Below are 16,552 nucleotides of genomic sequence, written 5' to 3'. Positions count from 1 at the left end.
TGCAAAACTGGAACCAGTTTGCTCTCCCAATAGGCTCTAATTCAGATATTTGCTATTGTACATCAGGTCTATGTAGTTTTCCAATTGAGTTTTCCCTATAGTAGGTGCAAAGTGAATAAGTGGGTGTCTGGTTTCACCCAACTGCTATGTAATCACACCCATGTTCAGTAGACAGCACAAATCTTTAATTCCAGATTACCAAGGCAGTCAATCACTTGACACTTTACTGGAAGTGGATAGCTCACATTAGGCATGTTAGGCCTACTTAAGTAGCCGCTTTACATAAGAACATAAGAAATAGGAGCAGGAGTAGGCCAATCGGCCCCTCGAGCCTGCTCCACCATTCAATAAGATCATGGCTGATCTGATCCTAACCTCAAATCTTCTATCACTCTGCATCCACCCGAACCCATGTGATCTCCCGGGAGAGGCGAAAAACCAGATAAAGACCCAATGGCCAATTTGGGAGAAAAAAATCTGGGAAATTCCTCTCCGACCCATCTAGGCGATCGAAATTCTTCCAGGAGATCACTCTGTCCCTATATTTTCTACAGTACTTACCTTCTGTAAAGGCGATCTCCACCCCAGCCAGGAACAGGAATAAAACCATCTCCTGAAATCTAACAGAATTAGAACACAGTAGGAGCAGAACAAGACTACACGGCCCCTGGGCCCGCTCCACTACCCACAGGGCCATCACCATTCCGAACACAGACTCATGTCCAATTTCCTGCCCGCTCCCCGTAACCCTTTATTCCCTTTACTTCTAGGAAACTATCTATTTCTGTTTTAAATTTATTTAATGATGTAGCTTCCACAGCTTTCTGCTTTATACCAAGGAGTTAGCTTTGTTACAAAGAGGCATAAGAAATAGGAGCAGGAGTAGGCCATTTGGCCCGTCGAGCCTGCTCCACCACTCAAGATGATCATGGCTGATCTTTTAGCTCAACTCCATCTTCCCACACTATCCCCATACCCCTTGATTCCCTGAATATCAAAAGTCGATCGATCTCTGCCTTCAATATACTCAACAACTGAGCATCCACAGCCCTCTGGGGTAGAGAATTCCAAAGAACCTTTTGAGTGAATAAATTTCTCATCTCAGTCCTAAATGGCCAACCCCTTATTCGGAGACTGTGACCCCCTAGCTCTCAACTCCCCAGCCAGGGGAAACAGCCTCCCAGCATCTACCCTGTTAAGAATTTTATATGTTTCAATGGAATCACCTCATTCTTCTAAATTCCAAGGAATAAAGGCCTAGTCTGCTCAGTATCTCCTCATAGGACAAATCTCCCCCCCCCACTACCCCCACCCATCCCAGGAACCAGTCTGGTGAACCTTCATTGCACTCCCTTCAAGCAAAGTATATCCCTCCTTGGGCAAGGATACCATACTGTACACAGTTCAGGTGTGTAAGAGAAAGTATTAGGATTGCAGTGTACACAGGTGACTTCACATTCTTTTTAATTAGATACCTTATTACTGTGATGCTCCCTTATGACCAGGTCACTCAGTATTGATAACTTTAGGAATCATATATTGAAGTCCCAGTGTCACAAATTGATAGGGTATGGGCTTGCACTTAATTGATCATTCTGTAAAATGTCCATCCTGAGCCATGGCATCATGTCCACATTCAGACCAAAGACTAATCGTTATCTCAAGGCCTTAGGTTCAGGAAGAGGAAAAATATATGGGATTACTTTGATCCACTCTTGCACACCTTCCACAATCAACAGCGGAGTCACAGAACTAATCCAGTCCTGCAACTCCCAGCATTACATTGCACAAATCATAATTTTGGGCACTCATATCGCAATTTGATCAAAAACACCAAATTGAGATCTTGGATATTAGATATAGGGCATTTCTTTCAATGTGCAACACATGTGGATTGCATCTCAGAACACCCTCAAGCAATTTAAATATTTTTATTTCTAGTATTGTCATTCAAAAGGCAGTTGGTCTTTTCTTCTCATGCTGGCTTTTCCATTCCTTTTGGTCACTGAACCCAGTCACTGTACTGTATCCTCAATCTGCTGCCTCTCTTCCTGCAACTCACTTATCTGCTTAAGTTGCATTTTAGTATGAAATTTTCAACAACAAAAAAGTTTAAAAACTTTTCTCCCTACCTCCAACAGCATATAGAATCATAGCATGATTGCCTGTGCCAGCTCTTTGAAAGAGCTATCTAATTAGTCCCATTCCCCCTGCTCTTTCCCCATAGCCCTGCAATTTTCACTCCAACTATTTATCCAATTTCCTTTTGATAGGTACTATTGAATCTGCTTCCACCATGCTTTCAAGCAATACATTCAAACATGAATTACTGGGTAATATTTCAAATTTTTAAACCTTCAAATATCAAAAATAGGGATATTAAATCCTATAAATACCAAAAGTCAAGGACTGTTGTCATTAAAGGTATTGTAGATTCTAAATCCATGGACAAGGCAAGACAGACAGAGTCAGTTGCAAAGTGAGATTTCCAAACCATGTCCACTACTCTGGTTCTAATGAATCTACCAGGAGCAGAACTGCCCAGAGACAGCCCCCCCCCCACCCACATCCAGCCCCCTTCACCACCTCCCACACAAGAATATTGTAAAATTACTCCACTAGACATTCCTTGGCTGCAGGTTTCATTTCCCACTGTTGAGTGCTCTATCAGCAGCTTTAAGGTCCAAGCTGCAGTCCCTGTATCCACCCCAAAGCCCAGGCAACTCAGTCCTATTTGCACTTGTATTCCTTATTTGCTGGTTTGTCCCTTTGACTTTTGCGGATGTGGAGGTCACACAAAAGGGCTGCTCTTGGTACTATTGCCTTACTGGGTGGAATAAAATCCTAGAATACCAAGATCAGTTGAGGGCAACAACTGGAGATGTATGGAAGTTAATGGGAACATTGATTTGTGTCACTGAAGTTCCATGGTACACACCAACGCAGTCCATAAAGGCAAAACTTGGACACTAATTAAAGAACATAAGAAATAGGAGCAGGAGTAGGATATACATCCCCTTCAGCCTGCTCCACCATTCAACAAAATCATGGCTGATCTTCTATCCCTATAGCCCTCGATTCCCTTAAGCCCCTCAATTTTTGGACACCAAGACAACCAAATATGTAAAATGGATGCAGTTAATGAAAAAGGTGTAGGATGTAAAAGTTATGATTTTTTACTTTGGCAGTTTGACGAGCTCACCAATCATGCACCCATTTTCAGCCAGGAAAGTTACACAGCAACTCAAACAAAATGGGAAGCAATGTAAAATGTTACCCCCTCTTATTAAAAAGCTGCACCGCCACAGGGATCTCTGCCAGTCCCGTGCAGCTGGGGACCGGCTTTTCAATGTTAAATTTTGCACATGAACGAAATTGTGACTGGGCCGCGCAGCCCCCATAAAAAGGACCGTTATGCAGGGGTGGGAGCAGACATTGACTGCCACAGTAACTCATCCGAACAAGTACATGCAAAATTCAGCTGAACCTTCATACCAAGGCGACAAAGAGCAGTTCCTATACATGCACATGAATAATGAGGTGAGTTAGTGGGCTGACTGCTCATTTACATTAGAAATGACAACACAGAAACAAACTGTCCAACACAATTAATCCAGTTTGAGGTTTGTCCTCGACACGAGCAACAACTTGCATTTATATAGTGCCTTTAACCTAGTAAAACCTCCCAAGGCGCATCACAGGAGCGTTATCAGACAAAATGTGACACCGAGCCACACCGAGATATTAGGGCAGATGACCAAAAACTGTCAAAGGAGGTAGGTTTTAAGGAGCGTCACAAAGGGGGTAAAGAGGTTTAGAATAGGAATTCCAGAGCTTAGGCAGCTGAAGGCATTGGCACCAATGGTGCAGCAAAGAAAATCATGGATGCACAGTCATCTAAATCGCATGTACCCATACCTGTTTCCATATTTCTTTACACTGCCCCCCCAAAACTTTCCTTCAACCACCTATCTAATCTATTCTTAAACGTTAACATGGTCTCTGCTTCAATCACAAACTCCAGTAGTGCATTCCACAGCCTCACAACCCTGCGCAAATTCACTTGTTCTGTCCTAATTTTCAAATTTATTAAATCTATGTCCTCTCATTCTAGGCCCTTTAAAAACATTGAAAAGACTGTCCGTTTTTAACTACCCTGTTCCATCCCTTCACAATTTTAGATACCACTATCAAATCACTCCATAATCTCTCCTGTTCTAACAAATGCACTTGAGGTTTTCCTTGCATTTCCGAATACCAGACAGCATCCTAGTGAATCTGCACTGTACTTTCACTATTGCCTCAACATCCTTCCAATAGTATGAAGCCCAAGGGGGAGAAATGCAGTATCGCCCCGTTTGTGGCACGATTATCGGCCGGGCGCAAAGTTTAGCGCCTGACGCTAATTATCACCTCCAACTGCAAACTTGACTTCTATCGCCCCTGGAGGTGTTTGGAGTGCTAAATCAGGCACTACACACCTCTCAAGGCGCTACCTCAGAGCGCTGGCGAAGCTCATGTGATGTCAGTCAGCAATGGAACACGGACACACTGGCGCCAGTCAGTTCTTAAAGGGGCAGGGTCGATCTTGCTCTCCATCCACACCCTGCTCATTGCAGCCTTGAATCTCGGCCTGGAGAGACCTGTACATCAAATCTGTTGGAAAAAAACAATGGAGAGGCCCAGGGAAAGAGCTCAGAGTGCAGCCCCCACAGTCTCTTCTAAAATCGATACAAGGAAGATCAAATCAAAATGAACCTGCAAAGTGCTGCTCAGTACCCAAAATTCTTCAACAGTGTTGAATATCTCCAGAACTCGCTCTCAGAATACACGGTGCAAAAGTGTCGCTGACAAAAAAAGGCAGGAAGCGGTTGCCTTTAAATAGCGCTTCCCCCAGTCCCTTCCCGGCTGTAAAACGCTCCACTCAACCCGTCGTTGCTAGCGGCAGGCGGCGCCACTCAATATCCGGTCCGGGGCGCTATACGCTCGACTGACGTCACGCTCTGCAGGCACAGGAGATCGTGGCAGTAGTGTTTAGCGACATCGCAAAATGTCTGGTCAATTTCACAAGCGGTGCAAACATCGCCGCGACCGGGCGCTAGTTGCTTTGCGCCCTCTTAAGGCGCTAACTGGAGGCGCAAACCAACCAAATTTCCCCCCCCCGAAATGTCTTATCAAGTGCTCTGCACAGGAAACAAGATAACCAGACTTCAGTACAATGGGTGCAGAAAGTGAAAAGTTTGCAACAGTTTATTATGCAACTGCTGACCTCCCAGCAATGTTTGCTAGAGCACGATTTTAAAAAAAATTTAGACTGGGACTTCCATTACAGGACACTTTATTTAAAAACCAGCAAATGTCCAGTTGTGGGCAGCTTTTGATCATTCCTTAGTTTATGGCATTAAGTTTTACAAAATGCTTCTTATACTTGGAATAATTAGGCAAAGAATCTGGGAACTGAATGGATGCAAGAGTTCAAAATACTTTATCCAAAGGCTCAGGAATCCAACAGAATTGTGAGCAATGTTCCTGTTAAGCTGTGTGGCTGTCTGGAGGTCCCACACAGGCCTTGCAATGGAAAACCGCGCATGCCCGGAAATTTGAATGGGTAAGTTAAAGACACCACACTAAAAAAAAAATTAGAACACTGACTGCAAGATTACAGGTAGAGAGCTTAATAAACCCACAGCACAGCAGCCCCAAATTGCAGGAAAAAGGGAGATGACTCTGGCAGTTATCAAACAGCATGTTCTGCACCTGTTTATAGATTTGTAATAATCCTGAATATAAAATGCACAACTCCTCTATTGAACCAGAGACTGAAGTAAACAAACAGGCTGTTGAACAAGTCAATCAACATTCTGTAGATTTTATCCAACTCAAGAACAAAATTACACTGACAAAAATTGTACTGAAAGTCATAGTAAAAGAATTAGCTACTGCAAGTGCACACATATTCAATCAGATCTGCTGAATTCTTGGTTCTGCTGTATGCTTAGCACCACTGCCAGCTCCCAGTTTAAGATGACATTGTAAAATAAACCAAACAAGCAGGCAATGAACAATGGGTAATAAAGTAGATCATCAATAGTTTACAGACACATTGGAGAACCAACTGATGGTACCAGACTTGGATGGGCAGTGCTTTGCATCATCCCACCCTGTCTCCTTCCCCTGCCCCCACCCCTCCCTACCATATACTAAAGTATCACAAATTTAAAGAGGCCCTTGCATAGAAGCCCAAACAACAACTGTGAACCAATCTGCCAAAGACAGTCCCTAAATTTAGACAATGCGTATCAGTACTCCCCATGTGGCAGTCTCCCATATTCGATCGTTTGGGACCTGGCAGATGCCCAAGCCATGGCATGATCCTGTTCAAAACAGACCATCAATCCCCAGTCTTATGCTGTATTGATTATCTGTTGTACTCTTGAACTGTACTGAAGACTTCAGGTCAGGGGCCTCTAATGAGCCAAATTACCCAGGCACATGGAAGTGTTGCATCCAGAGATGCACAAAGATTTGGGTGCGTGGCCCCTTTAACAGCCACATAAATACTGTGGTGACAAGAGCAGGTCAGAGGCTGGGTATTCTGTGGCGAGTGTTTCACCTCCTGACTCCCCAAAGCCTTTCCACCATCTGCAAGGCACAAGTCAGGAGTGGGATGGAATACTCTCCACTTGCCTGGATGAGTGCAGCTCCAACAACACTCAAGAAGCTCAACACCAACCAGGACAAAGCAGCCCACTTGATTGGCACCTCATCCACCACCTTAAACATTCACTCCCTCCACCATCGGCGTACCGTGGCTGCAGAGTGTAGCATCTACAAGATGCACTGCAGCAACTCGCCAAGGCTTCTTCAGCAGCACCTCAAATCCATGACCGCTTACCACCTAGAAGGACAAGGGCAGCAGGCGCATGGGAACACCACCACCTCCAAGTTCCCCTCCAAGTCACACACCATCCTGACTTGGAAGTATATCACAGGTCCTTCATTGTCGCTGGGTCAAAATCCTGGAACTCACTTCCCAACAGCACTGTGGGAGTACCTTCACCACAGACTGCAGCGGTTCAAGGCAGCAGCTCACCACCACCTTCTCAAGGGCAACTAGGGATAGTCAATAAATGCTGGCCTTGCCAGCGACGCCCACATCCCATGAACAAAAAAAAACTAGACACAAAGTCCTGCAGATACCTTATAATAATTTTACCTCTTGAAAAATAACCTGAAGACACATGACAGCATTCCCATATATAGGAATTATAAAAGTATGCATTTTTAGGTCTCGAGCAGCTAACTAGTCCTCTGGTCATGTGCCCATCTTTATTTTCTCTCATTTTAGGAATTTGTTTGCAAGCCTGGGATGTGGCAGACTACCCAGTCTCTTTGGGAAGTAAAAAAGAATCTTGAGTAAACCCACAATTTCCCACCCCCAACAATCTCTAACCTCCTCTCATCCTACAACCCCACCCCAGAGATCTGTGCTCCTCCAATTCTGGCCTCGAGCATCCCAGATTTTCAATCGCTCAATCAGCGGTCGTGCCTTCAGCTGCCTCGGCCCCAAGCTCTGGAATTCTCTCCCTAAACCTCTCCGCCTTTCTAACAATTCTCTCCTCTTAAGACGCTCCTCGAAACCTACCTCACCCATCTTAATATTTCCTTGTGTGGCTCAGTCAAATTTTGATTGTGAAGTGCCTTGGGACGTTTTACTACATTAAAGGCTCTATATAAATGCAAGTTGTTTTAACTTCCTCACAACTGAAAGGTCTGTAGTTTCCTGGTTTCTCACTCCATCCTTAATGGACTACTACAGCATATAGTGCCTTTAACATGGAACATGCATCCCACGGCACCTTGCAGCCCTAAAACACATGCTTCTAATGTTAAAGCAGCTCCAGCTATCCTTACAAAATCATAGAACAGGCAAGAACACTAGTCAAAAAAATCTGTTTAACCTGGCTGTGTAGAAAGGGACAAGTTAATCTCCTTTCAACCACAAATAACACGATAACGAGGGCAAGTGAAATCTTGTTTCAAAGGCAGAGCCATAAAATAACATTACACTTCCGCTCAGCTAGATTAGTCTCCGCATGCTAGCACAAACAGGTTTAGTATTCAACAAGGAATTAAAAACAGAAACTGCTTTGCTGTAAAGATTACGAGGGAAGAAACATTAGGGCATGTTAAACCTCATTTAGATTCCTATTCCAATAGCAGAAAGAACATTCTTCTCTCCCCCCAACTACTTAGAAGTCATTCCCCCTTTGTTTTAAAGCAAAAAATATGGATGTCCAAGAAATACCCAAAACAACTTGATGCATGCTCAAAGAGTTAGACTTTGAAGCATGTTTACATTCATCAACTTTACAAGCTGGGTGCCAGCTGGTCACACCACAGACCAGATTTAAACAGTTCCCTCCCCCATACAATCCTTACCACTGGCCCTTCCTTATTGCGAATCAGTACCCATTCATAGCAAACTTGTCTGATCCATTAATGTAACTAAGTAACACATCAGTAAAGTTTGCCTACTAGTTGGGTCCCTATTAAACATTGGCACAGGTTTTGCTGCAGCAGGGCATCTCACACCGTGCCCCGTTAATTAGATGTTTCCTGCACCCTTCAGCTCAAAAATGTTTTGCCCTGCAAGTTCAAGTTGATAACGGTGTGGCGAGGGCAACGGGGATCTGGGGCCTCAGTGAATGGTGGGACCAACAGTCCATCTCCTTAACCAATGAGATTTAAGGATAAGCTAAATAAACACAGGGAATGACCGAGAAGGAAATAGGGTGAATTAGAATCAAATTAGCTGTTAAACTAGCTGGCCTGAAATTCATGGATTATGTCCGTCTCCATTTCGAAAAAAGAGAAATGGGGCACTACATTGGCCACTCTAATCTTCCAGCATACTTGGAATAGAGCCCTGAAATATAGCTTCTACAACTTCTGCAGTTTCCTCCCTCAGGATCCTAGATTGAATTGGGCCAGGCCTGGGTACTTCATCTTCCTGTAGCCCATCATCTAAAATGTTCCTATCATTATAATATTGCTCATCTTACTCTCCATTACTTCCGGATTCAACTCCGATATCCTTCTCGTTATGAAAGACCAATGCAAGGTATTAAATACCTCCACTATTTTGTGATCTACAAATCGGCAATCCTTACATTTGAATGAAGGAAGGAAAATGGCAGCCAAAAACCATAAACAAATTTGAGCGATCCAGTACTTGAAGGTTCTTGATTTTGGTTTTCCGTTAATTATTTATCCCCCTGACAAATATGAATGAATCGAATGATAGAAAGGAACTTTCACAGACTTCCTTCACCCTCCCCCACAACCTACTGTATGAGGTTTTTCTGTGAAATTCAGTTTAAAATATTAAATGCTACAGTGGAATTCCCCAGATTTTGAAGACTTTCAGTTCCTGCACTGAATTAACCACAGGCTAGAATAATACACCTGGAATAAAGCACAAAGCTGGAAATGGCTCATTCAGGACTTCAGCCGATTTCTCTTGGGAAACCCGGCACATAACAGCACGTTAGGGTCGGTCAATGCTACAAATCAGGCTACTGCCCAATACGATTTATCTGTGCTTTCCACTAAAGTCACCTTCCAGCAGCAAGCCCACATTTCATATGAAGCCAAACAACTGTATAAATACTGTACCCAATTGAGTGATGTAATTTGGCAAACGTTCAGAAGCTGTTGTCAATATTTCCTAAAAAAAGTTAAATCACCACATGCCTGGATAGCATGCCCAAATGAGGTTTTTCCTACTATATGGGCAACATTTCATCTTGCACCCCACCCACACACCAAGAAAAGACATGACAAGATCTGACCATAAAGCACCTTTAGACAGGCTAAAAGCAGACTGCTCAGAAGACTAGAGCATGCTGTGAAGCCTGATTCAAGGCAGAATACCAGAAGGAACAATGCAATGGGCACAGGGCAATTTCAGAACTATACATATTTAACTATTAATTTTGCACCATTTAATAAACCTCCTTTCCTTTTGCCCCTACCACCTACCAAAATCCACCCATACACCACCTGACAGCATAGCCATGATCAACTCATGGAATCTATATCCCACCACACATTGGATCATTCTATTTCATCTCACTGCCAAATACAATAATTTTGGAAGATTACTACTAAAATTCAAACAGTTAAAATGATATTACATTATTACCTTGAAATATTTGGTATTAAAACACACATCCTTATTTTTTGATAGCTAGAAGTTGGTGAGATTGAGAAACGGCAAGTCAGTCAATTAACTTGGAGCACCATTAACTGGTCTAACTAAAGCATGTCGATAATGCACTAATGAACCAACGGTGTACAGGGATTTCCAGATACATTATCTGTTGCTTTACTCTTGACCACACTGTACTGCCTCATGGCACCGGACAGGAGAACAGTATTAGATGTTGAAATAGAAACAAAAAGTCCATAGCGGGCACTTCAACATCAGAAAAAGAAAACTAGCATTGGCCTACATTCAGACACCGACACCACTGCATTGCCAGCATTTGTTGCTTAGTATTTAATCAGAGATTAAAAAGAAAAATAAATCCACATCCTACAGGAAGAACATTTAAACCTAAAAGTGTGCCAAAGGAATTTGTTAGAATTGGTGGTTTAAGTGCTATTTGTTACTTTGTGCTTTGCAGAAATTTAATTTATCTGTAGCCAATATTTTAAAATTTTAAAGTGAAAATGCACAAATGGGGTCTGGGGAGCTGAAGTTGTTTAATTAAATTACAAACAGCTGACACTACACGATACACATGCTGCAAATATTTAGAGTTTTTTTTATTTTCAGTTTAAACAACAACTTGTATTTCTATAGCTCTTTTCACATAGTAAAGCATCCCAAGGGGATTCACAGGAGCGATTATCAGACAAAAACTAACAAGTCACACAAGGAGATATTATGACAGGTGACCAAAAGCTTGGTCAAAGAGGTAGGTTTTAAGGAGAGTCTTAAAAAAGGAGATGGAGGGGTTTAGGGAGGGAATTCCAGAGCTTAGGGCCTAGGCAGCTGATGGCACAGCCGCCAACGGTGGAGCGATTAAAGTCGGGGATGCAATAAAAGGGAATCTGTGTCAGAAAAATGGCATCAATCCACATCACTCAAGTGTGACCAATATGCTGCGCTATATGCTACTAGTCTTAAACTGGTACGCTCACTCTGCTTGATTGGGAGCAATGAGATCAGAGCATTTACAGATCAAATGCAGGTGCTCAGGGCCAGAATTCAGTCCACACCAAGTTACACTACAGTGTTCAACCATACAGCCCATGCCAGCTTGCGAGAAAAGTGTGGGAACTTGCTTCTAATTGTTAAATATGCCTTTGCAGCCAACACACCTTGCCACATTTAGTGGATATTGTGAAGAACATACTCTGCTATAATGTATCACGAGACAGGAAGGATATATCTCAGCATTTCCAGGACATTATCTTTAAGAGAAATTTCATGGAGCCAATTTTGAACAGAGAAATACTACAGTACAGCTTGGGGGGGGAAAAAGAGAGAGAGAGAGAGAGAGAGAGAGAGAGAGAGAGAGGGGACTGGGTGGCACAGTACATTAGAATACTGTCCATTCATCCTTGGAATGTGGATTCAAGTGCAGTCTGTACTATTAAATGAAAGTTCCTCTAGTTAGACAGCTGGCACTTAAAAGATTTAATGTTTTCTGTTTAATACTTCTGTAGTTTCTAAACTTGGATCTACAAAATTAACATGCAGTTACAGTAGGCAATTAGGAAAACAAATTGTATGTTGGCCTTTATTACAAGAGGATTTGAGTATAAGAGTAAAGACGTCTTACTGCAATTATATAGGGCCCAGGCGAGACCACACCTGGAGTATTGTGTATAGTTTTGGTCTTACCTAAGGAAGGATGTACTTGACATAGAGGGAGTGCAAAGGTTCACCAGACTGGTTCCTGGGATGGGGTGGAATTGTCCTATGAGGAGAGATTGAGTAGACTAGGCCTATATTCTCTGGAGTATAGAAAAATGAGAGGTGATCTCATTGAAACATACAAAACTCTTACAGGGCCTGACAGGGTAGACACAGGGAGGATGTTTCCCCTGGCTGGAGAGTCTAGAACCAGGGGTCACAGTCTCAGAATAAGGGGTCGGCCATTTAGGACTGAGTTGAGGAGAAATTTCTTCACTCAGAGGGTGGTGAATCTTTGGAATTCTCTACCCCAGAGGGCTGTGGAGGCTCAGTCGTTGAGTATATTCAAGACAGAGCTCGATAAGATTTTTGAATATTAAGGGAATCAAGGGATATAGGGATAGTGCAGGAAAGTGGAGAGGAGGTAGATGATCAGCCATGATCTTATTGGATGGTGGAGCAGGCTCGAAGGGCCAAGTGGCCTCCTCCTGCTCCCATTTCTTATGTTCTTACAATGCTGACACTGGGATACGGGAGCAAGATTTAGCAATATAAACACAATGAGGTGGTGCACAGACTGCTGCCTCTCAACCGCAACTATAGAAAAGCCAACGGTAAAAGTGCCTTTAATTTATACTTATCTTTTGCAGTACATGTACTGTCAATCAACAACCCTAACCACCTGTGGAGGTGCGGCCAATCAGCAACCCGAACCACATCTGCAAATCAGTAGAATTACTGTTCTGTAAATTAATGCAGCATTTACCTTACAGCACTCCCAACAACCGCACAGCATAGTAAACAAGATGCCGTTGTGGCCTCTGGAGGCTCCAAGACACACCTTCAGAGGTGGTTTTCACTGGCGCGTCCAGCCAACAGGGGAGTAAAGCACTTATCCATTTGCTGTCTTGTGAACCTTGCCCAGCTACTGGAGGTGGACAGAAAACAGAAAACTCACAAACCAGTACTTGCGTACAATTTCCAATAGACACACCCAGGGGGAAGGGATTTTTTAAAATGATCTGTAGCATTGCAACCCACAAGCAGTATTGCACAATCACTCCTGCACTAGGCTGTAATACACTCCTGTGGTTGAATATCATGTTGACTCACTTCTGCAAAGCAAACGTGAAACAAGGGACAGCACCTTAGAGGTTACATTACAACTCGCGGCCAACATTACAATTCAAAGAACGAACTTCATGCAGACCAGCACCCCTACTCCATCAGTAATTATTCTGTATGTGGGCAGGATGAGAAGACTACAGCTGCCACCCATCCACTTCCATGATCCAGTTCCCCAGGCAGCAAGTGAGAGTGGCGGATGCAGAACCAATTGGGTTGGGTATGCTAGAACAAATTTTTTTAAAAAGGAGCGATCCAAGAAGACAGCACGCCTTGGACACTAACCTCAACACAAGCATCTAAAAAAGAGTTTATAAAAATGCAATTGCAGCAGCACATGGAGAGGTGTACCTTCGTACTGTGCTGGTACAAACCATGTCACCATCTTAGGTAACCAGGGAAATTCAGCCAGCAAGTCACCCGAGTATATGCTAGCAGTCAAAGAGCTGGAAAATCAACTGCACACAACAGGATTACCAATGCAAAGTGGTTTCTGATGCTAAGTATATAGTGAACAAGTTTTTTTCTCCCCACTATGGCCTCAACCCCACAATAAAAATCCTCATCGGACCATGAATTTCCTAGTTCAATTCTACCGGTCTCATTCATTTGGCCACATGCCACGGTGTTTTTAGTTTCCCCCCCGCTCTCTCTGCACCAATTTTCCCTCTCCTGAACCGGTTGACTCCTTGCTGCTGTACAGCTGTCACAAGCACCAGGCATCCTCCTGTAATTGACATTTTCCATGCACAAGCCTCGACAACATGGCAGTGCAATATTCAACCACAGGAGTATATCGTAGCCAAACCCAATCCAATTGTCATCCGACATCCACTTCCAGCAAATGACTGTATGGTGATCAGAAGCAAGAACTTTGATCAATTTTTCCCCCCCAAGCTGAGACACATTAACTCAGCATAAACCAGGGCAGGGCAGGGGGGGCAGCCAAGATCTGCATGGCTTAGCTACTCACTGGGCTAACTCAGCATAAGCCAGGGGCGGGGCAGGGCAGCCAAGATCGGCATGGCTTAGCTACTCACTGGGCTAACTCAGCATAAGCCAGGGGCGGGGCAGGGCAGCCAAGATCGGCATGGCTTAGCTACTCACTGGGCTAACTTGCGTGTGCGGAATGTTATTAAACAAATGTAATGTAGCAACATCCACTTTGTGGCTTACGTAACTTGCCAGCCTGGCTAATTTGTCTGGAAGTAGCTCAACACATTTAAAGTGTTGTCCATTTGTATATTTTAAAAAAGGCAAGAAAGATTAAGTCAAAGTAGAGGGGGGAAAAAAATCATTGCTCTCTGCTTTGCTGTCTCAACACACAAGTTCAGGATCACAGATAAAGAAAGCTTTCAAAACAGATGCAGAGATGTCGTAACATCATACACTGCACTTGAGACACATCAACTAGCCCCAATATTTGGACAACCTGCATTATGGCATCCTAGAAGGCACTTTGAACATAGTATAAAAACATCCCAAGGCGCTTCACAGGAGCGTTAACAGATAAAATTTGACACCGAGCCACCTAAAGAGATACTAGGACAGGTGACCAAAAGCTTGGTCAAAGAGGTAGGTTTTAAGAAACGTCTTAAAAAGTAGAGAGAGTAGAGAGGCAGAGGATTCCAGAGTTTAGGGCCTAGATGGCTGAAGGCACAGCCGCCAATGATGGGGCAAAGGAAGCCAAAACTGGAGGAGTGCAAAGTTCTGAGGCTTGTAGGGCTGGAGGAGGTTAGAGATCAGGAGGGGCGAGGCCATGGAGTAAACAGATCAGTAATGAATACAATTATAAAATGTGAAAGGAAAAAAAACTGATCGGAATAACAAGAGTTATTTTCAGAAAGGAATGGTGTCGACCTTTGGTAGACAGGGTGTATGAAGTAAACACCTGGAACATAATATATGGGAATAGTTACAATGAGAAAACAGACATAGAAACAGGATGAGAGCCCGAGAAAAAGTCACATCTAGATACGCAAAATGCTTCGCTTTACCTTAACACTCCCTTCCCTTCATAGTTACATTAAATTATTACAACAAATACAAGAAAAACTAGTTCATCCTTTTTCTTAAAAAAGGGCAATAAACACTCAGCACCGACCAATGTAAAGAACTTGCATTTATATAGCACTTTTAACATAATAAAATATCCCAAGGCACTACACAGGAGCGTTATCCGACAAAATTTGACACACAAGGAGATATTGGGATAGATGGTCAAAAGCTTGGTCAAAGAGGTTAGGTTAAAAGGAACATCTTACAGGGAGGGAGGGGTGTGGCAGTTTCAAAGTACTTAATGCAAGATACACACATCATAGAATTTAACAGACTTCATCCATCACAGCACCCTGGTCTAGAATAGCACATATTTACAAACCCATGTAACTTTACACAACAAACAGCCCTCTGTGCAAACAGGCTGAAGAGTTGGAAACGGCAAAAAAGTACTTCATCGGCTGCTAGGGGAGGTCCCGAGGTGGTGAAAAGGTGTTGTATAAAAATGCACGTCCTTTCTTTTAAAGTAATTGCAGCAACTCTTACAGTCAGCCTGTCTCTATTTAAGACGGATCAGACTGGGCGCGTGTCTCCCCAGGGTGAGTGGGCAGGGCAGGGCAGCCCAGCCCACTCTCCCCAGGGTGAGTGGGCAGGGCAGGGCAGGGCAGGGCAGCCCAGCCCTTCCCCCTCCCAGCACCAGGGTAACCCTTGGTTACCGGGCCGGCCCGCCCGCTCGCTCCCTCCCTCCCTCACCTTGTCCCCGCCGCTGGCTGCCGAGTCCGGCCCGGGCGACAACAGCTCCTCGGCCGACAGCGGGTGCGGGATGTCGCGAATGGACTTGGGTCCCGAAGACGGCAGCGTTTTACACAGCGCGGCGCTCATGATCGCTGACTCTCCGCTTTCTCCTCCTGCTGCTGCCACCGCGATCCTGGCCTCTCCCCGAATCTCTGCCGCCTCCATTTTTAAAAAAAACACCGAGCGAGCCCCTCCCCCCCGAGTCTGCGCTTCAGCACCAGCGCCGCCACCGCGCACTCCCTCCTCCCCGCCGGCAGGAGGGGCGCTGCAGCCGCGTTTGCCTCAGCCGCGTCCGCACTGTTGCCTCTTGCTGGTCGCTCCCGTTGTTTTGCTCCCTATGATTGTCTTCATTCCCCCACCCTCCCACTTTGCTTGTATGTTCGGTCTTCCTGCCACTAGGTGGTGCGCTCTCGCTGTCTCTGGGCGGTACCAGCAAAGGGCGCTTGTTGTTGCTTCCATCGTTCTGCACACGGCGTGTGACGCTGGCTCTCCGCCGCCGGGTGGCGCTGCAGGGGCACCTGTTGCTGTCAATCAATGCCGCTTCCGTGCACTTTCACTCAGCAAGGGGGTGATGAGAAAACAAGCACCAAGGTTTCAGAAGGAAAGACAGACAGACGTGCATTTATGTAATATTATTATTATATTGGAACAGAACATGCTGGAAATACGCAGCGGGTCAGGCAGCATCTGTGGCAAGAGAAACAG

General features: G+C 44.3%; 1 protein-coding gene across 2 annotated transcripts in view; it reads right to left on the bottom strand.

Moving 5' to 3' along the window:
* Positions 1–16,031, bottom strand: part of snx30 (sorting nexin family member 30) — a 69,865-nt gene extending 53,834 nt beyond the window's left edge. Inside the window, exon 1 of one of the 2 annotated variants that reach the window (XM_085993203.1) lies at positions 15,806–16,031. In XM_085993203.1, coding sequence (XP_085849329.1) covers positions 15,806–16,012 — 207 coding nt within the window. In that variant the 5' untranslated portion in view covers positions 16,013–16,031. Of the gene's footprint in view, positions 1–12,695; positions 12,719–15,805 lie in introns of those variants that run through there. The other variant, XM_085993196.1, reaches the window with a different exon arrangement.
* Positions 16,032–16,552: the final 521 nt, after the last annotated feature.

Source organism: Somniosus microcephalus, chromosome 1 (assembly GCF_052327205.1).
Source record: "Somniosus microcephalus isolate GS21.2 chromosome 1, FLI_Smic_1.0, whole genome shotgun sequence".
Lineage (NCBI taxonomy): Eukaryota > Metazoa > Chordata > Chondrichthyes > Squaliformes > Somniosidae > Somniosus > Somniosus microcephalus.
Note: the sequence above shows the minus strand (reverse complement) of the source record. Positions and strands in the feature narration are given on the sequence as shown.